The 22,461-nt window shown below is 41.0% G+C and overlaps 1 protein-coding gene across 2 annotated transcripts in view; it reads left to right on the top strand.

Moving 5' to 3' along the window:
• Positions 1-22,457, top strand: part of LOC101165857 (prickle-like protein 1) — a 37,752-nt gene extending 15,295 nt beyond the window's left edge. The window contains exons 1-8 of one of the 2 annotated variants that reach the window (XM_011491043.4): positions 5,245-5,570; positions 10,350-10,547; positions 12,056-12,169; positions 13,926-14,063; positions 19,228-19,431; positions 19,509-19,695; positions 19,780-20,754; positions 20,846-22,457. In XM_011491043.4, coding sequence (XP_011489345.1) covers positions 5,487-5,570; positions 10,350-10,547; positions 12,056-12,169; positions 13,926-14,063; positions 19,228-19,431; positions 19,509-19,695; positions 19,780-20,754; positions 20,846-21,792 — 2,847 coding nt within the window. In that variant the 5' untranslated portion in view covers positions 5,245-5,486 and the 3' untranslated portion in view covers positions 21,793-22,457. Of the gene's footprint in view, positions 1-5,244; positions 5,571-10,349; positions 10,548-12,055; positions 12,170-13,925; positions 14,064-19,227; positions 19,432-19,508; positions 19,696-19,779; positions 20,755-20,845 lie in introns of those variants that run through there. The other variant, XM_011491044.4, reaches the window with a different exon arrangement.
• The last annotated feature ends 4 nt before the right edge of the window (positions 22,458-22,461 follow it).

Raw genomic sequence — 22,461 nt, 5'->3', positions numbered from 1 at the left:
TTGTGAAAAGAAACTTTCCTAAAACATTTGGCTTGGTTTTACCTTGCTAGCTTGTGGTAGCGGATGTATTATTTATCGACTTCACATGGGTCAAGAATGAGTCGGATGTGTTGGAAAGGATGCAGTAGTTTTTCAAAATAAAACTTCCTTCACAATCAGATTATAAATAAATTGGAAAAAATGTAGGTTGTTTTTTTCTCTGCTCGGCTGTTTTTAGTTTTTATTTTTTATCTTTGCTGTTGCCAAAGTCTTTAAAAATAACTGATGGAAGCACAAACAAAACAGACAAGATCCTTTAATCATCTTTGGGTTTTCATCAAGTGAATTTTACTGTCGTTCAACTGTAAATGTGGTTCTGGGATCTCTGCAACACCAGAATTATCATAATTTATTATAACAGGGATTTATACAACAGTCATTTTTAGATTTAACCATAAATCTAAGAAGAATCCAGAGCTTTCCTGACATTTTTGCATGTGTTGATGGAAGGATTTTGTCATGTATTAGGTTAAGCGACTGTTATAAAAAGGGGAAACTCAAGAACCATTAGTGGTCCAAAGCCGTCCTCACACTCCACCATTTCCGGCATTTTATTGCACTTTTATTGGATCCTCTGTTGTCTCTGATGTGTGTGAGTAACACTCTGCATGGGTTAATCTTAGCTTTTACGACCAGAATCTTAAATTACTCTTGGATTGAACGGGTCAAAGAAAATTAGCACTGACCTGGCAGAAGGACTGAGGGATCTGATGTGCAACAGCAAGTCCAGCCAGGGAGGTTAGTCAGCCTAGGTTTGCATTTCCTGTCATGAAAAGCGGCTGTGAGACATCCGTCAGCAGGAATATGGCAGAATGAGGTCAAGTGGTGGATTAGCAATAGATGGTAATTGACATCTGCATAGGAGGCCTTCATATAGAGCCTGTCGTTGAAATACAAGTCTGAATGTTAGAAAGTGTTAAAATTTCCCAGAGGAACCTTACCTTCAAATTTAAAAGTACTGTTCATTTTCATTTTTTTTCTTTAACAGCTTTCTTTAATCCTGTAAAGTTAAAGTACCATCATACCTCAGTGTGTGAAATTTGTTCTCCGCATTTGACCCATCCCCAGGGGAGCGGTGAGCTGCAGACACAGCTGTGCTCGGGAACCATTTGGTGGTCTTGGTTTTTAAAGCTTTTAACAAAGCCTTATGGGTAAGAGGTGAAACGTTTTCAACATTGAAAAACCAAGTCCAGATGACAATTTTTAAACCTACTACTGTGATGGAATCATCCTGGATGAATGAGACTCTTCACAGACACATTTCTTGTAATGTTCGTGTTAATCTGAATTTTTTCTTTATCCCAAGTTCTTCAAGTTGTAAACTGTTCAATCAAATGACTCAACAAAAGTATGTGGTTTCACGTAAACCGTTCAAAATGTTTGATTGACAGATACTCACGAGCCAGTTTCAGTAAAAGGGGATTTGGACTTCGAACAAGCTCACTCCTGATCGGTGACAGTGGTTGCCATAGAAACGACAACATGACAGAGACTTAGAACAGTCACTGGATAGTTAATATCCCTTTATTTGATAAGCAATCGAGGTATGAGCAGGATAATTCCAGCTGAGGGGTCCATCATCAGAAATGAGTGGATTTTGCGGAAGCATACGCCTGATGTGATCAGCCTCCTGCATCATCATTAATTTATGATAATTTGTCTTTGTCTGGGCTTTATCTCTTACACAATAGATAATAGTTAAAGATTAAAAATGGGATTGACTCGAAAAAAAATAATGCTCTAACTTGTCTGTATTAACGGTGACTAACACGGTATTTTTACACCCCTAATTTTTTTTGTTGTGCAAGATATTGAAGTTAGAAACGCACCAATCAGAAGCCTCAATAAAGGTATGTGCTCTCACAACAAACATTCAAACTTGTTGACAAACTCTCCAGAGCCGCTTTCAGTGTGCGGACTTCCTACAAGCTCACTCCTGATTGGCAGGAGTAGTTGCTATAGAAACAATACGCAGACCAACTCGGACCAATCACTGCTAACTAGCGCTGTCTGACTCCAACGTGAGGAAAAATCGGTGATTAAATTGACTTCATTTCGTTGGAGAGGGAAGTAAGTCATTTTCTATGGGTCTAGTTCTCATATACAGTCAATGCCAAAAATGGGTCTAGATTTCATAACCTCCTGCCACCCAGGGGTTTGGCATATAAACTGCAGCATTGTGTGTTGATGTAAGATTCTTTGACAACGATTATGCTGGAAATGATTTTTTTGTTTTTTTGTTTTTAAAGGGAGTGAATTGGATTTTCTGTTGTGTTTCTATAAATATCTGGCTATTTGTGTACAAACAAGGTCTTCGCCTCAGAGGCAACATACAAAAATCGGTAGAATGGGTGACAAAAACATTTTCCTTTTACCCAGAAGCCCTGGTTCAGGGTTTTGGCCAAAAATAAATTGTAAAATAGTCTGGATTCATCCTGTTTTGGTACTTTCTGTGGAGTTCCAGCCACAGGCTGCCTTTAGATAAGTAAAAGGTTTGTATGCAACCTTATTTTGCATTTTCACTTGGGAGCTGTTGTAACAAACCAGACTAACTGCATTTTTTTTTTTTATTTTAAAAACATTCATCTCTCAGTGTTTTCTGTGCGTTTGTGTCACATGGGGCCATAGGGCACCAAACTCTGTTCTTAAGTTCCTGGTAATCAGTCTTCAACGTCTGAATGAAACCGGGACACCAGCCTTTCACCACAAAAGCATCTCAGAGAGATTATTGTGAAAAGTTAATAATGCTCAGATGCTTTCTGGACAAAAAAACGTCAAGATTATGCAAATTTATGAGTTCATGAAACCACAGTTTGTTTGGGTCACTGCTTATAGTCAAGTGACAAATCCTAAAAGTGAGTTTTTGAAATGTCTTTATTTTCGTTTTGTTTTGTAATCTTTTGTCTTTTAGAAGGAAGTTGAGGAAACTACAAGGTCTGTTGTCCTCTTGTGGTTTTTCATGATAATCAGGTCTTTGGCCGCTACCCTAACCTATGTCTGAGGAATAGATTTCATTTTTTGTCTGAGAAAATAGACCCCCCACACCCCAACATCACCAGATATGATCTCAATTTCTCTTTCCCTCACATATAATGAAGAACTTTTCTAGAAAGACACAAATGTTTCCTCAATGGTTTATCGAACGGCTTCTGAAGGATCCGTGAAATTCCTCTCCAGATTTTTTGCAGAACCCACTTGCTTTAAGGGCTTTCTCTGATAGGCTGGACAGTGAGGGTCCGCCCATCGCGTCACCTAGCTTCTAATACACGATAGTATGTCTGCGAATAAAACGTCTCGTGCTAAGTTCACACCAGGCTCGGAAACTTGGGTGTTAAGCGAACGCTGCGTAAACTGGCGTAAATGAGTGTTTTCGGGCTTCTGCGTTGAAACCTTGTGTGTCCACGCATGACTCCGTTTTCTCTGTTTCCAAAAGTTAAACCACTTTGCCACTACCAAATCTCAGGGATTTGGTAGTGGCATTTGGGTTTTCGCAACACCTAGGTGCCAAAATCGCTTTTAAAGAGGAAGTTGATAATTGGGGTTTGTGCTCAGCTGTAATTTCATGCATCGGAATTGAGCTGTGAAAGAAAAAGGCTGGAGCAAGTTCACAAGGTTTGCTCCGCTTTAATATTTTGCACCAAGCCTCTTCCAACGTGCGCCAACGTAGCGACAGACCTGTGTGAAAACTATATGCTAAAAGCGTGAACAAAATCCTAAAAACCTGTTGTTTTCTAGGACATAGTTTCTGCAGAGCAGCAGTAGTTCATTAGAAAATTCACTTCTGCATTATGGGCAGACTTCCCATCATCCATCAGTTTGCATTCTGTCCCGCTAGCTTACAGCCTCTCGCACCCCCAACCTAACATTAGCGGTGCAAAAAAAGTGCTGAGCAATATTTGGAGCCATCCAGTCGTGCAGTTTGAGCCGGATGCCACCTCAGATGAGGACGCAGACGTACACGGATGTAGTTGCCTATAAGCGGATGCATCAAAATGGAGCGGAGCGGGGAGCTTGTTGCCCCCCCAGCATATTTTACACAAATAGGTTCTTTTTCAACAGCTTTTTTTCATCTGCTCCTTATTCATGAGGATTTCAATAAGGAAATTGCTCAGAAACAGTTTTAATCTAAAATTTCTCTCTGTATGTCCTCCATCATGAGAAAAATGCCACAAGAACATTTTAAAAACATCAAAAATCCCATTTTCATGGGAGCAGATCTTTAACTCACACAAAGAGTTCTCCACCTCCTTTCCAACGGAGTCATTTATTGTTTGTAACAGGTAACGTGACAAACAGCCCTGTTGCCCTCTCTGACTTTGTGGCGTTGATAGAGGAGAGGGCAGCTTTGTGGACGGCACCATTCAGCAAACTCATTTGTAATCTGTGACTCTCTAAATGCAGCCTTTGCTTCTTCTTCTTCTTCTTGTCCTTTTGCTGTGACTGATAGTGCGGAGCTTGTCAAACATCGCCTGACCCATTCTTGCGAGTTTCGTCCGAGTGCGGATTCTCCTCCTCGTATTGTTTGGTACTCACTTGCCTCCGTCCGCAGTTAGAATAAGTCTCCTCTATAACTAGATCTGGATGGCTGGGAGTTGCCTTAAGTGTTCTTCAACAATGACATCATTGTCATCGCGCGAAGTGAGAGATGAGAACAGGAGGACCCTATTCTTCGGACTCATTCAGTTCTCCAGAATGAGAGAGAAAGGGGGGGGCGGCCAGTTTAAGGGGACGGGGTGAGCTGGCAGAACCCGTGCGTGAGAATATTCAGAGATGCATGAGGCCAACTCCAAAGCTAGCGCCGACATTTGTGGCTGAGATATTGGAGCAGATGGGCCAGGACCCCATTAAAGACCCACACTGGGGATCTAATCAGCACCTGAATACAAATTAATGTGACATAATGGGATCATATGACCTCAGAGACACCAGGAGACAGAAAATAGAGCTATTTTGTCTTAAATGTTTAAAAAAAAGAGGAAAATTCAGTGGGTTTTTATGCTTTAGCTGCAGTTTTTGCTCCAAAAGCTTAAGGCGGATTCAATCCATGAAAGTGAGCACTCGTCTGGCTTGTAGAGCGAAAGATTCTGAAAGAGGGAGGAAAAAAAAAAAAGAGACAAAGGAAGGAGGAGATGTCATGTCATCTGGCTCTCAGGAATCCTGTAGTTTTAGGGTGGGGGGAGGAAGGGGTGTGGAGGTTGTTGATTCGGTGTGAGAAGTTGACATGCAGTGGCTTTCGGTCGCACTGGGGGAGGAGGACAGAGGGCGGGAAGGGTGAGGCAAGCATCTCCCCCAGGGGCACAGACCTTCATTGGGATCAGACTCTCCACACTTAAGTGTTGAACAGGTCGCTCCGGTACCTGCAGACTTTCAGACAGACACTCCTAACAGTCGACTTTCAAACTCAGAGGAAGGTGATCTGGAATGATCTGGATCTGTTTGGAGCTCCGATGCTGCGGAGATGTAGCCACAGGAGCGGATCTGAGAGCAGCTTTGTTGTTGCGGAGGTGGATAGGAAGATTCCTTTCCAGCAGGTAAGCCTCAAAACAACTGAAGACTGTTGTTTTCAGACAAATCTTTCAATCCTTAACAGATGTGTGCGTGTAGCTCCACGCCTCGGTTATTTTCCAGCGGTGCAGGTGGTCTCCCTCCAGCTGGGTCCAGTCTTCCGTGCCCCCCCCCCCCCCCCTCCCCCACATCACTCATATCCATTTGGCCTTAAAATAACACTCTTCAGCAGGCAAAGAGCAATGACCTCGACCTTTGAACCACACTGAGTAATAGTTTTCTTAAAGTAAATCTTACGACATAAAAAAACTATACTTTTGACATTTGTCCTCTAAATTAACTGTCAGAAAATAAAGTTTTTTTATAGGATCAGCTTGAGCACATATTTGATTTTTAAGGAAGCTAGTTTAAATGCTAGAGCATCCTGAAAAGTACGTCAGGCTCAACCACTACTATCATTTTTAATTTTAAAACATATTTGAGACCCTCTATCTCAGTAGCATGATAAAAATGTTTTAAAGTTCATTTCCCTTAAAAAAAAGTCTGTCAGTGTTTGTAAAATGTTGTTCAGCCTCGACCTCTGATCGGAAGATTGTGGGTTCAATTCCCGGGTTGCCCGCCCATTTGTCCAAGTGACACAAAGTACAGAAAAAATAGTAATTGATGTGATCTACAGCAAACAAAAAAATTATATTCCAAAACTTTTTTCTTTGGATTTTCCCCAAAACATCTTATTTTTTCTGTCAATTCTTTGATGTATTGGGATTTTACGGAGTTAAAAAATAAAAAAAGTGCTTTTTTCCATTTGACTACTTAACCACCTTCTGTCATGTCTGCACAGCTGCCTGAACCATAATAAGGTGAACTTTCTGACAGTTTTTCTTTTTTTTTTGACAAAGACAACCCTTGTGTTATTGCCAAGTGGTGACACGGTGAAATGTGACTTGCTGCAGGTTTAGGCTCAGTCACCTTTTCCATGCGAGGATGAGGAGCTGAAGGGCAAACAGGAGTCAGGGGTTTAATAAACAAACATATACCACACATCCTAAAAACAAATTTTAAGTGCAAAACAGTTCAAATCATCTGCTTCTTGTTTCTGATAAAAAGTGTTTTAAAATCAGTCATTGTGTCTGAATGCCCCCTAACCCCTAAGATTGTGTGGGACTCTGGTTCACTACGGGTATTTTTTTTTAATGATGTCAACCATTGACCTCACTAGCAATGTGACGTCACCAGTGCAATGCATTGTGGGCTGTATTTGCCAATCTAGTGAGCATTGGCGCACCCTAGTTATTTGTTTTTTCATCAGTGTGTCTTGCGTTCGTTGATGTGCGCAGATGTCCGTCGAGGGTGTGGGTTGACGGGTCTTCACGCGAATTTAGTTTTGAGCAGTAGTATTTTACGTAGTTTTTATGCAATTGTCAAGTGAATCTTATTCAATTGTGCATGGTTTTTTTGGAGATAGTCGTGGCTTTCCACGACTGTTCCGTATATGTCTAACGCAGTGTTCTTCAACCTTTTCTGAGCCACGGCACACTTTGACCTTGACAAAAATCCCGCGGCACACCAGCATCCAAAAATGGAAAAAAAAAAGGAGAAACTCATAGTCTGTATTGATTTACACGTGCATTTTTGTGATAATTGTGGCAGAAAAAGCAGGAAGCTGCCGCTGTTTTTTTTAAAAGATGTAATAGAAGTTAAGTTAGAAGATTTAAAAACTGTTTGGTGTGTGTTCGTTGTTTCAAGACGTTTAAGAGGAGAGACTCATTGTGCGCTGAGACGCTGTCACTTTAACCCAATGCATTATGGGAGATGTAGTGCAAACAGCAGCCGAACGCAGAGAGACAAGCGTCTCTGAGCTTCATTGTTTTGTTCACTTTTCCACGGTCTGACACCGGATTCTGCAGAAAGCTACACCGCTAAAGATGAGCTTTAACTGGTATTTTTGTTAGAACTGAGCGACTTTATGAGCTGATCAGAACAAGGAAGTGAGGACTTGAACCACTTCTGATTGGTCAGACTGATGACGTGTGATTAAGCCTTTCAAGAATGATTGGCGGAGACGGTTAAAGGGGCGGGACTTTTCAGAAAACAACTGACGCTACGGCTACAGCATAACCATAATAAACACAATTCAAGGGAATGGACAGACCATTTGGAATGATTTAATAAGTATGCATGGACAAAATAAAATGAACCCATGATTCAGATCTTTTTTAGGCCTTCAGAGAAGGCTTGAAGGCCCTGACGGCCCACCACTGTTAAATTGTACGAAGTGGCTGTGTGACACGACCTTAACTGGCTTAAGGCCCGTACACACCGGGACGAATATTCGCCAGGCGTTATTCGCCAGCGTTTTTCGCCACGTTTTTTGTGTTCACACCCAGTCGATTTTCGCTGACGATGAGTGGAGTGAACATGCTATTTCATTCCCTGACATTAGATGGCGCTTAATGTAAACAGAAATACTCCTGTACACAAGGTGGCGCTGCACAACTTTACGCTTCTTAAAGTCGCTTTTCACTCAGAAGAAGAGAGCAAGTATTTACACGCTTGTCAGAATCAAACAAAGAAAACATGAATATTTCAAGCACCAGTAACTCCAACTGGTGCTTGGTTCAGGGATATTTTAAAATGTCCGTCATTATTTCGTTGTGGCAGTGTAGACGCTACTTGGCGTCTATCTTCTTCGCTGGTATGAGTGCTCAGCAAGGCAGTTTTGTGTTTGAGCGCCCCCAAGTTGTGTTTTACTGTAACTTCAGAAGCTCCAGACACGTGAGCAAAAGCGCCATTCTCATTGGTCGAGTAGATTTCGACGCGACGCGTCGAAAAAAAAAAACGAACCCGAGGCGTTTTTTTTTTTTTGCCGCTTTAACGCGTGGCGTTTTTTCGCGTCGGTGTGCACACTCTCATTGGTGCCCTTTGTTTAGTCACGAGGCGTTAAACGAAATTCGTCCCGGTGTGAACAGGCCTTTAGATGAGATAAAGCAGGACAGGCAGAGAAGAAAGTTTCTGCGTGATAACAGTATCTACCCTACCGTAAACCTTTCTGGATTAGTTGTTGAAGAACAAAGCCACACTCGCAAACCTTTTCGTCCTGTGATTAAAAAAATAAATAAAAAAAAGCAGGTCGACCTTTAACTGAATTCTGCGCTCTTGGGCCTTGTGTGTTTATACTTCTAGGAGGTCCAAATGAGAGTTTATAGGTTTAGATGATCTTTAAAGAAATAATATCCTGTTTTAGTAGGGTCTACAGCAAATTTGTGGGTTTTTTTTAAGTAACAGTACTTCTGCAGTTGAATGTTCATCTGAGTGCTCCAAAGTCACTTTCGACAGGGTTATAACTCACACTACAGAAGCCGTGGAGTTGCCAACACCCCTGAAAGTGCTGTTCTTATGTAAAAGGTGGAATCTCCATACAGTTTGGAGGGCTGCTGTGAAACGACTCCCATTCTTGTTTGGGATTTGCATGCCAAAGAGGCAGAAGGCAAAGCCAGCCGACGACTGGCCTTTTCAACACATCCGGCGGCCTGTTATCAATCAGGGCCTGGAGAACGTAGCAGCTGAGATAAGGAAGCTACCGCTAAAAGAGGGAGGGGGCGACGAGTTCACGTACCGACCCGGCTGCTATCAGCTCGTAAAAGACGGAGAACAAAAGCGATTTGAGATGCTGCTGCATGGAGATGGATGCAGCCTGAATGGACGTTTGCTCAGCTTTATTCTGGAGGCAAAGTTTGACCACGTCAGCAGCGGATAGTAAAAGCAACAGATGTTTTGCAAGAAACAGCTGGAAATGTTCAATCGTTACATAAACTTTTTAAGAGATGGGGGCTTTTAAAGCTACATGTTTGCTGAAGCATGCAATAAAATGCAATCTTCGATCTTTTTAAGTTTGTCTGGAGGCATTATTTCATCAAGCAGTATGCAGGGATGGTTAAACAAAGGAAGTTTGACTAAATAAAAGCACTAATGGGAACAAAAAATACTTCCAGAGTGTGACTAAATGATTCTTTTGTCTTGATAAGAAGAAACCTCTTGGGTTTTTTTATGTTTATGCGGCTATTCTGATAAAAGTTTTTTAACACTGCCTGGATGAGAGCATTTATCTTATTGAGTAACAAAAATAAACACGGACAAAGTGACTGATTGCAAGCACTAACTTGAGGAATTTATGGTTTGTGCAAAGAAAAACTGATCAATCTGAATGTTTAATTAAAGTTTGGACACACCAAGCATTGGTTCAAAAACATGCTAAACACGCTACACGCCTTATGCACGCTAAACGCAGGTTTGGAACAGTCATGGTTTTCACATTGGAAAATCTGAATTCTTCTTATTTTTCTACTGTTTACTGGCGCCTAAAGTTGGAAGAGGTTAAGTGCGGAATGTCGAAGTGGCACAAACTTTGCTATATTACGAAATATGAAAGATTCTGCATCATGTAGTTCCATCCGGGCACAAACCGCGATTATTACTTTATTTACTCGTCTCCCTACTTCCGTGAATTCAAAGGAAGATCATCCATAAGTCACTACCAACTCGGAGTCCCTGATTGGTCAAAGTTCAACCTGCTTTAAACGGCAATGCTCGTTCAATGGCCACACGTTTTGTTCGTACATGCTCAGAGAAACCGCTGTAGCTACACGTAAATATCAGAGTTTTGAAGCCCGAAAAGCGTGTTTACGCACGTTGACATAGACTTTTCACTCATAGTCGCCGCTTGAACGCCATGTCGATGTGAGCGTGGCTTCAAAATAAAAACGTGCATAAACATCAATCTTCCATCTGTCTTCATCTGTTTGCAGCACCCAAGAGCAATGAATTTAGAGCGCAAAGACAGAGGGGAGCGGCCCTCACCTCGAGGCCCGGACGTGGAAACCCGTGCTGGAGGGAAAATGGGAAAGACGAGCGTCGGCTTCCAGAGGAGCTCCACCTCCGACGACGACTCCGGATGTGCGTTGGAGGAGTACGCCTGGGTGCCCCCGGGGCTCAGGCCCGAGCAGGTAGCTGTCCCTTCCAATGATGTCAGTTGAATAATTAAAGCTCCGAGTGTTTTGGTGGATCTGACTGTCACCCAGAAAAGAGCTGGAAAAACCCACAGAAGTGGAATTTCAGTTGGCTTGAAACAGTGTTTGAGTTCAAATGAGGGGATTTGTACCAAAACGCTGTTTGTTACGCTTTGCTGGAAGATTATTGTGGAGTCAGATCAGAATCAGCTGAAAGGGAATAAGACAACAGATTGGAAAAAAAATTTAAATTTGAAAACAGTTTAAAACTCAATAGTAAACTTGAAAGAAATTAAAATACATACATAAAAAAGGTAAATCTGAAAAAATAAATACATTTTAAAATTAAAAGACATTGACAATCAGAAAAAATACTTTTTAAAGAAATTTAACAAATTTGCAAAAAATATTAATTTGGAAATTTAAAAGAAACACAATTTTAAAGAAATACTAAATACTTGAAAAAATATTGTAAATTTGAAAGCAATATTTTTTAAACTTCAAAAAATGGGAAAATGTTTTTGTAAATATTTTTTTTAATTAAAAAAAATTGAGAAAATTTAAAAAAAGGAAATCTGAAAATATAATATTTAAACCTTAAAGAAATATTGAAAATGTTTCAGCTTTTTTTCGAAACATAAATTCTTTCAGCTTAAAAATACAAAATTAAAACAAAAGGAAATCTGAAAAAACATAAAATTCAAACTTTAAAAAACATTAAAAATGTAGAAAAAATGTAAATTCAAAAAATAAAGATATTTTAAACTTAAAGAAAAATATTTAAAAAAAGGAAATTCTGAAAAAATATATACTTAAAACGTTAAAAAAAATACTGAAATCAGGAAAAAAAAATTTACTCGGTAAGAAATTCTAACTGGAAAAAAAGTAAACTTGAAAGAAAATATTGAGAATTTGAAAAATAAAAAGTATATTTAAAAGTTTTAATAAAACAGAAACTATAACCCTAAAACTGTCACCAAATGAAAAAAAGTGTACTTTGCGCTTTGTGCCCATTGGCTGCTGGGACGTGAGTGACATCCCCAGGGAGAATATGGTGTAAATTTAGCAACACAACAGCGTCTGTTGTTGGCTCTGCATATGGCCTCCCTCTGATGTGTTGTACAGTGAGAACGCTCTCAAAGTTTGAGGTTTGACTCTTTTTCAATAAAAACCTTCATCTCCTCTCAGTCAGATGCCATGAAATCATTGTTTATGTTCAATTGCCCCACATGTTGCTGACGTTTCGGTTTGTTCTCGTCAGGGGGAATTAAGAAACCCAAACATTAAGCGTTCCAGTCCGTTGGTGTCTCCTTGTGGGTTGAGATCTCACAGTGACTGGATTCACATTGACGTCTTTGGCTGTCAGTCAATGAAAAAAGACAAACTTTCCAATACTTTGGTAAAAGCAGGAGCCTTGAAGTACAGGAACAGTCAAGTCGCGTGACCTGACATGACTTCACTGCTGTCCGTCTTTCTAAAAACCCTCGTGCGATTCCTGTGTGCAGGTCCAGATGTATTTCTCCTGCCTGCCTGACGACAAGGTGCCGTACATCAACAGCCCAGGAGAGAAGCACAGGATCCGTCAGCTCCTCTACCAGCTGCCACCACATGACAGCGAGGTAAATAAAACAGAAACTGGATTATTATTTGGGAGATGGAAAAACTTGGATCATCTTTTGATCTATTGTAATAGAGTTTAATCGCGATGATGCTGTTTTTTAGCCAAAATCCAACAACTAGTGTCGTTTTTAAGGACATAGTTTCTGCAGAGCGGCAGGAGTTCATAGTTCACCTATGAGTTGTGGGCGGGACCTTTATCTATGACATTAAAGCTGTCATAGATCAACACAATAAAAAGACATGAATAGACATTTTTACTATAGTACTGTTCACAAAGGTTGTCGTGGTGGTTTTACCCATGAGGTGTTGCAAAAGACAAGCCCACGCTTGACTCAACCAAAGAAAATTAGCGCTTTTAGTTGGGTTTCGGATCTGAAAAATGACAAATTTAGCTTCCAAAGAGAAAAGAAACGGGGTAATATTTCCAGGAAGTAGTTGATCTCTGCTATCTTTGGAGAAGGTTGGAAAAAAATAGTAGATTAAGATATGGTTCTCTTTAATTAGTAATCTGTGTGTACAGATTAAGAATAGCTCCCTCAATTAAGTAATCTGTATACACAGATGAAAACATTTTTCTACTAAATTAATCATCTTTATGCCCAGATTAAGAAATCGTTCTCTCAACTAAATTATCTGTTTGCTTAGATTAAAAATTTTTACCAATAATTTAGTAATATTTATGCACAGATAGAGCAATTGTATTGTTAACATTGTAATCCATGTGCAGATTAGGAAATAATTACTTGAATAATTTGTGTGCACGGATTGCAAAAATGAATGAATAATCTGGTAGTTTGTGCAGATGGAATTCCTCCGATTTTTAATTTTGACACCTGCTGGGTTCCTTACCTCCTTATAACCCTTTGTGGGCGTTATTTCAGCTGCCATGTGGAAAGTGGAGTCCTCAAGTTAAGGACGTAAAAGGCGCTGTAAACCCGCAGCGTCCTTAAAAGAATCTGGATTGCTTGATTACAGAGTGTTGCAAGGACAGCACTCAAGACTAAACACCAACGACAGCATCATTTGTACGTGCAAGGGCAAGCCTATCAAGTGTAAAAAGGCCGTCTTTTGTTTCACTATCAGGTAATAAAAGAGAAAGAGTTTAATGGCACTTAGCCCTGAAATAAGCTGCAGCTGAGTAAAGTCTGTGCGGCCATTCTGCTCTTTTTCCACAACAATGGCCGCATTCTCCGAAAACCAGACGAGAAAAAGTGTGGTGACGGCAAAGCACACAGCGGCTTTCCCCGTACGACCGTTTTATGGCGTGCAAACTGGCGTTCCTTTCACATCTGCGTTAGTGGGGTTTACATTCGATGATGCGGTTGGAGGGCTCTCACCACATTTATGATGTTTGTCGTGCAGGAGGAATGAAGTGGCGTATCAAAGCGACATTCGAGCACGAGCTCGTCCCACAACAGCGAACAGCCGGGTCGCTTCTTTAAACTCTAAAAAAAAAAAAAAGGATCTGGCGGTTATTCTAAGCGACTGTCTAAACAACCGTCATGACAGTCTTTTATCTTGACTTTCATCCCCATTTGTAAACACAGATGAAGGATGTGTGCGTGTTCCTCCAAAGTGGGCCTTCAGGGGAATTTGGCTTTGATTAAACCCTTTTCATGACCATATATGGACTTTTGTTGTTCGACTCTCTCTCTTAAGGTTGAGCAGCAAAATAAAAGCAGGTCTATCAGCAGCAACTGTGAGAATTTAGCTCTTCAAAAACGTGTTTTTTGTTACTTTTTTTCCCCCCATCAGGTGAGCTATTGTCACTCTCTGACAGAAGAGGAAAAGAAGGAGCTCCTTATGTTCAGCTCCCAGAGGAAGAGGGAGGCACTGGGGCGAGGAGCGCCGAAGATCCTTCCCAGAGCTTTGCAGCACGCTCGCTGTGAAAACGTAGGTTTCATCACTCACACGCTTGCTTCCGTCAGTTGGTGGCGGTTGAGCTTATCTTATTTTAAGCGCTACAATAGTCCAACTGTCCCTATTTCTAGACCACAGTCATCTTAAAATAAAACTAGTATCACACATTTTTAGATAAATTTGTCTTTGTAAATGTTGTAAGTCAAATCAAACATCTACTAAGAGTTAGAAAAAACGTATTTCATTCGAGCATTCAAGCGGCTCGGTGAGCGGTAGCTCGGTTGGTAAGGTGAGAGACCGCCACGCAGGAAACCAGAGTTCGATTGAAAAATGGTACTGGGGCAATTACCATATCAACGGCGAGCAATTAACATCACCCAGTGAGGGCCTTTGGGCAAGACCCTTACCAGCATGAATGCGCATGAATGATGATGGTCAAAGGGACTGTAAGCGCGAATTGGCAGCCACACCTCTGCCATCACCAAGTATAGAGTAAATAAAAAGTGAATTGAAGAGTGAATGAATAATCAGAAACTATAGAGATAAGTTGTGGTGTCCCACAGGGATCAATTCTGGGCCCGCTGCTATTCAATATATACATAAATGATACACTCAATATTTCAAAGCTTATGAAACTCACATTATTTGCTGATGACACAAACATATTCTGTTCTACAGACAATCATAGGGAACTTATCAATCTGGTAAACACAGAGTTAAACAAAATAAAATTATGGATGGATTACAACAAATTATCTTTGAACATTGATAAAACCAAAGTGATGTTTTTTGGTAACTACAAAGCCAATACCGAGCTCTCAATTGAAATAAACAATGTCCTAATTGAAAGTGTTACAGAAATCCAATTCTTAGGGGTTGTTATCGATGTCAAACTAAATTGGAAGCGACACATCAGACATTTACAAACTAAAGTCTCAAAAAGAATTTCAATCATAAATAAGTCTAAACATATATTAGAATACAACGGTAGATATTTATTGTACTGCTCCTTAATATTACCATATTTGACTAACTGTATAGAAATTTGGGGGAATAATTACATGAGCTCACTACATCCTCTCTTTTTACTTCAAAAACGAGCCATCAGAATTGTACATAAAGCCGGATATCTTGATCATACAAACAATCTAGTTTATCAATCTAGACTTTTAAAACTGTATGACCATGTTGATTTGACAATGCACAACTTTTATACAGAGTCAGTGCGAAATCGTTACCATTCAACATCCAAAAACAGTTCTTAGAAAATGAAGGAGGCTACAAACTGAGGGGATGTGGGAACTTCAAGATCAAACTGATAAGAACCACAAAGAAAAGTTGCTGTGTGTCAGTTTGTGGCACTAAACTTTAGAACGGGTTAAGTAATGAGCTCAAAAAATGTTCCAATATCCAAATATTCAAGAAAATGTATAAAGAGACTCTTATTTCAGGATTTGAAGATAAGAGGAGTAAAGGCTCAATAGGTGTTTGAATAATTCCAAATTATTTCCAGAAATGTGTGAACTTGATTGTGGTGAAATAATCAAAGCTCTTTTGATTACAACCAATGAGTAATATATTGTAATGTGCAATGATGATTACTAAAATGCTTAAATTACAATCAATAAGCTATTGATTTGTTTACTTGATCTGCAATATGTAGAAATAATTACTGATTTATTGTGATAATATGTTCCAATAAGAATCAATGATTATTACATATTGGTTATAGATACTGTTTACTGAAATTATGAATGACTGTTTTCCGAAGATAATGAATTATTTTGTTACTTGAAAAGAATCTATCTGATCAGAACCAGATTACAAAAACTGTAAAACTATAAAATGAATGAACTCAGTAGGGGTGGGATTATTTAAATTCACTTCCTCCCACTCCTTTTCAAGCAATAAATCAAGATCCACTTGACTTTAGTTAATTATCACTGTATTTAATTAAGCAAATGTCATTTAAGTGACTTTTTTGTTTTGCTTTATTTTCTGTCTTTTTAAACTATGCAACATTTCTGTAATGCGTTTGATAAATACATGTAAATTCTTTATTGCTTTGACTACAATACTTGAAATAAATCATTAAATCAAAATCAAAAATCAAATCAATAATGGACACATTGTACGCTCTTTGAGCATCTGGAAAAGCGCAGTTAAATCCTATCCATTATGCTTTTCTGAATAAACGACTCAAGATATTATTACTTCAAGATTCATTGTCTTAAAACAAGTTGTTTCAACTAGTTAGTTTGGTTCATATCAAGTGTAATCAGATAAACTAGAAACTACATTTAAAATAATACACGCTCGATTATGTCTTTGCAGTACAAACCTATTTTCAACTAAATAAGATATTTTCAGTGGTAAACGTTCATAACTGTACTTGACTGGTTCTCATCATATCTGGTTGACAGAATCTTCTGGATCCTATTTTTTAACTGCTCTGCTGTTGTTTGGGGTTCCACATGGCTCTATATCGGGACCACTTTTATTCTACTGAAGCTGTGGAACACGTTACCACTGAGCATTTGGCTGGCAGCCTCACTGTCCAGATTTAAAAAACATCTGAAAACCCATTTTGATGGCCAGTCTTTTGACATGGCACAAGATTTTTTTTTTTTTATTATTCTTTTTACTTGATCCTGCTTTTATCAGTGTTCCTATTTTAAAATTATATTTATATTTTACTTTTTTTTATTGTTAATTACTTAATTGTTGTCTTTCTCGCTTGTGGATTTTATTTTTTGGCGCCTTGTTTGACTTTAGTTATGCTAATAAATAAACTAGAAACATCAAAGCTGTCCTACAAACTAAAAAAGAAAAAAACAGTTCAGTTCTTCATCCTGAAAAAGTGGAAGTTTGTTGCATGCATGCTGGTATTTCTATGTTTGGAGCGTCAAAATAGATCTATAATGGCGAGATTTATTAGCACAAAATATATACCTGCTCTGCCTCTTACCAATTTTACAACCATGTGGTTGTATTCATTCAATAAAATGGTGCAATAGTAACTAATAAAACATGTCCGGCCCATTGTAACGGAGTAAAAACACTCAATTTTTAAATCAAAAATCTACTTAAGTACCCACGTCTAAGTTCAACGGAAAAAAGTGAACAACTGGGGGTTATTCTTATCCTGTGTGGCATCCACTGTCCTATCTATGGTAGCCTAAAGGACAATCTTGTTTGATATTTATAGCAGTTTTAATCACAGGCACAAACTTCCTCATTAGAACAGAGGAGGAAGCGGGGGGGGGGGGGCTGCAAGGTTTCTGCTCGAGCCGAATGACGAGGCCAGTTCCTCGTGAGAAGTTCAGCCAATTTCCTGCCACCCATCTACATCGCAGCATGAACGACCACAAAAACACTCGAGCTAATTAGTCCTTCTTGCAGAGTTCTGTTTGCCCCCCCCCAGCATAACAAGTCCCAGTATGTGGGGATAATTCCACATTAACTGCTGTAATTAGATCTGTTCCCTGTGTGCGGCTGCTTTGCAGGAAATTTTATGGAATGCAATGCACCCCGCTGTATGAAAAAAAACCTCCTAAAAGTTTTTAACATTTCAGCTTAAAAAGAACAAAAAAACACACAAATATCTCATGTTTTGTCGACCCAATTTGGCACCAGTCGCCTCAACCATGATCGTATTTCAGAAAAACATCCTTCCCAAGTGCTAAACATGGATTCCCATGTGGTTTTGTCCAAATGCATCCATGACAAGTGACTAAACCCCATTGTGCGCTGGGATCCGGGGGCAACAGCCACGCTAATTCCTGCTGAACAGGCAGATGGAGCTTGTCATTGCTCAAACACGGATGCAAGCCCCCCCCCGCATAAGCCAAAGAGATTCACAGGAATACCAATGGGTGTGCATTTGCACTCATGAACATACCTGCACATTCACAAGGACTCTGTAAATACATCCTGTGGTCAACGGGGCATAGAGCGTTCGGATATCAGGAAGGCATTTGCACAAATATAAACACACCTCTCCAGTTTCTTTGCACTTTAACCCCGAGGGACCCCCATAACCAAGGCCCCCTGTGTGTCCAAACTGGTAATAATGGCTAACAGCTGGGTATGCTATCCCTTAGCTGCCCATTGGTGTGTCTCTTGAATGCTTAGATATATAAATACTGCAAGTTGAGGCATGCTATGTAAAGATTCCTGGAGTCGTAAGATCTATCAAGGCCATGGTTCTCCAGGAGACACGTGGTGCAGCACCATAAATAATTGATGCCTTTAGAACTACGTGAAACTGCCATTTGTACAAATAAAACTGGAAAACATTCTGAATTTTGCTTTTTGGCATGTCAAGGGTTTCCAGAGCACATTACCTTTTACCAATTCCTGCAGGTGGCTTTGCAGAGTTTTACGCCGGATGCCCTTCCTGATACAACCCTATATTTTATCCAGGCTGGGGACCGACACAGGGGGACCCTGTTTTGGGCCTCCACCCTGTATTTTATCCAGGCTGGGGACCGGCAAAGAAAGACCCAGTCTTGGGCCCCTTTTTGGCCACATAGTCTTGCCCAAAGGCCTACACTGGATGAAGCTCATTGCAAACCCTGGGAATTGAACCCTGACTTCCTGTGTGTCGTTAAATTTTGACAACAATATGGTTTTATTAACCCATTAATACCAGAAATGTCACAGACGACACCAAAATAAAAAAAAGGCCCTCTGATTTTCTGTAAATCTTTGACCGTTTACTTGATCACAATGAAACAGCTGCTTTTTGTGTCAATTCGTAACAATGCGAACACATGCTTTTCATTTCAACTTTACACCGAAATACTACAGAACTGTACAAAGCTGTTGTTCCCTGAGACTAAATCAGCTGGAATTACATTATTTGTGGGAAAAGAGTTACAGTGGTGGAAACGCTGTAAATACTGAAGTTAAAGCGCCTGTGTATAACTGTGTAATAACTTTATTATTGTATCGATTATCGTAAGATACTTTTGGTTTTTGTCTTTTTCTGCATGGGTATACTCACTGCTACAAAATATCTGGAAAAAATGAAAACCATCTCCTTTGTTTTTGTTATGACCCATTCATAAATTTTCATTAAGCTTATTAGCTATCAATTTTGTACTGTAAAAATTTTTGCTAATTGTGCGTTGTCAGTTGTCATTCAACTTCAAATGTGACCAACAATTCATATCTGTTTGTGTGAACTCCCCAGTGTTGCAGCGGCATTAATGGAGGTGAGATGGCAGTTTTTGCGTCCAGAGCCGGGCCAACCCCCTGCTGGCACCCAGCATGCTTTGTATGCTCTACGTGTCAAGAACTACTGGTGGATTTGATCTATTTCTTCAACAATGGCAAGATTTTCTGTGGAAGGCATCACGCCGAGCTCCTCAAACCACGATGTTCTTCTTGTGACGAAGTAGGCCCCAGTAGTTATGGTTTTAGGTCATCGAAAGGGACAAATGCTTATCAAAGCTACGTCTTTTTTCTGTTTAGATCATCTTTGCTGACGAGTGTACTGAAGCCGAGGGCCGACATTGGCACATGAAGCACTTTGCTTGCTTTGAGTGCGGGACGATGTTGGGTGGGCAGCGGTACATTATGAAGGATGGAAGACCTTTCTGCTGTGGCTGCTTCGAGTCCCTGTATGCTGAATACTGTGAGGCCTGTGGCGAAAATATTGGTAAGTCAAGAATGGTATTTGTCTTTGGGTAGGGTCAACTTCAGGACCTGACTTTTTTTTTTGTCTCCACACAACCATCTGAAGGGGTCGATCATGCTCAGATGACCTACGAAGGTGTGCACTGGCACGCCACCGACCAGTGCTTCTGCTGTGCCCAGTGTAAGATGTCACTGCTAGGTTGTCCCTTCTTGCCCAAGCAAGGTCGTATATACTGTTCCAAGGCGTGCAGTCAGGGGGAAGACATTCACGCCTCAGACTCCTCGGACTCTGCGTTCCAGTCGGCCCGATCTCGTGAATCACGCCGCAGTGTCCGCATCGGGAAGAACAGCAAACCTGCAGAACAGTGGAGACAGTCGCAGTTGTTCAATCTCTACAAGTATGGGGACGGCGAGGGGGATGGAGATGCTGATGGCAATATTGATATTGTGGGGCAGAAACTTGCCCGCCTCGACCTGGAGGAAGAGAGGTTTTGGAGGGAAAGGGAGGAACAGGATCCTAGTGGTGAGGAGGAACCAGAGGAATGGGCCCAGCATGAGGACTTCATGACTCAGCTCTTACTCAAGTTTGGAGACAGCGGAATGCTACACCAACTTCAGCAGCCATCTGCTAAATCACCCAGTTCCACCAACGATAGAAACAGGCTATTAAGTGTATCTGATCCATGGCTGAAAGCTGAGTCTGTACTGCTGGGGATCAACAGCTCCTCTCCCACCCCTGCCAGCCCCACCCAGAGCCAGATCTCTAGCCAATCCCTGTCAAACAGTCTCAGTCCTGGATTAATGGACAAGAAGCACCTACCTGAAATGTATTGGGCCCAGTCACAGGATGGACTGGGAGACTCGGCTTATGGGAGTCACCCAGGTCCTGCAAGTGCCAGAAAGATCCAAGAACTGGAGCTGGATCAAGATCAGGAACAGTCAGGTGCAGGAAGACAGGCTTTCTGGCCAGAAACAAGGGAGTGGTATGAAGACTCCCTTGAATGTATCGCTGACGAGCTGAGGAAAGTTGAGAAGGGCGTTGGAGATTCCATGGATTCTCTGGCACTTTCAAATATTACAGGTAAGGATTGTACTTGAAGAACAAGCTCTGTAGTGTATGTATTTAAAAAAAATGTGCATGTGATTGATTCTTCCTGTTTTACCCCTCCTAGGCACGTCTGTGGATGTAGATACCAGGGACAGACCTGCACTCTACTCTCTTCATGCCATGCAGGATTCCTCTTTGCTGGAGGGCTGCGACAAGATGAGCAACATGGGGACCTTTAACTCCTCCCATCTTCACCACAGCGCCAACTCGCTTACCATTAGCATAGAAAAGGGAGTGGAAGAGGCAGAGCAGGGAGTGGTGCTCGGAATGAGGGGAGGCATACCAGTGGGACTTCACTCTCCACAACCCGAGTGCCTCTCTCCATCGTTTGCACAACCTCCAGCCCTAAGGAGGAGCAAGTCGCAGTCCAGGCCACCTCAGATGGTCAAATTCTCAGAAGACACTGTGGACAATGGATACAATGATGGCTACGAGGCTAGCATGGCAAAACATCCCATGAGCGAGAAACCCCAAAGGAGGCTATTCTGCCCAGAGGAGATGGGCAGAGAGAGAAGCCACTCCACGAGTCACCACAGGCGCAGCAGGCAGCACCATCACCGACAGAGCCGGCACCACAGGAGCCGCAAATCCCGCTCGGACAACGCCCTTCACATGATGCCCGTGGAACGAGCTCACAGACCATTTGAACAGCAGATTGTCAGAGACCCTCAATGTGGCGCCGTACGCCTCCAGCAACCCCCACACATGCTGCCCCTTGCCTACTCTCAGACCCGATCCGACTACATGCTCCGCTGCTCGGCACAGAACGACCCGCGGCTTGCACATTTTGCGGAATTTCAGAGAGACGAGGACGACTGGTGCTCCACTTGCTCCTCGTCATCCTCGGACTCTGAAGAAGAGGGCTATTTCTTGGGCCAACCGATTCCTCAGCCAAGACCTGCCGGGAAATACTATGCAGAGGACTACCCCACTCGGGTAACCGCCCTGAGCCCAGGCTCTCAGACCAGTCGTCGGAAGAACCGCCGCTCCAAAAACTGCATAATTTCTTAACATATGAACGTCAGAACAGCCATTTCTGTCAGGTTGTTTCCCCAACTACGATGGTTCAGTTCACAGGTTTTAGAAATTCAAACGTCATGGAAGATAACAGCAAGGAATTCACCTTGCTGCCTTTTTTTGCTAAAACTCTGAAGTTGGACGCTCTCATTTAGACCCAACAGACTAAACAAAGTCTACAGTGGACATGGAAACTCTTCCCCCGCCTTTTTTGTCATTCCCATCGTGCTTTTCAAATCGTCCCATTTCTTCATTTGAGCATTAAAAAAAGCAACACTATTGTACAAAAGTGCATCATTCAAGTAGAAAATAAGAACTAACCCTTTTTTTATGCACAATAGCACAAAATCAAAATGTATATATTAAGTTAAGATTTTATTAATGGTATTTTTCTATACACGGTTTGAAGAACTGTTTAATTTTGAAATGTATAATTAAAAACATAGCATTTGTGCATAAAAAATAATTCATGGCTATTTAATAAGACGGATGTCTCCAAACACGGTGTTGGTGTAGAAATCATAAACCAGCAGGCAGCAATATTTCCAGCTGTTTGATAATGAAAGTCGCAGAAACACAAATAAATGTTTTGTGATTTAAGGATGCTTGTAAAAAAACATTTTGCTTCCCTCAAATAAAAGGAAAACAAAAAGCGGTGATGAA

This window comes from Oryzias latipes, chromosome 23 (genome assembly GCF_053564925.1).
Source record: "Oryzias latipes strain Hd-rR chromosome 23, Olatipes_Hd-rR_3.1".
NCBI classification, from domain to species: Eukaryota; Metazoa; Chordata; class Actinopteri; order Beloniformes; family Adrianichthyidae; genus Oryzias; species Oryzias latipes.
Note: the sequence above shows the minus strand (reverse complement) of the source record. Positions and strands in the feature narration are given on the sequence as shown.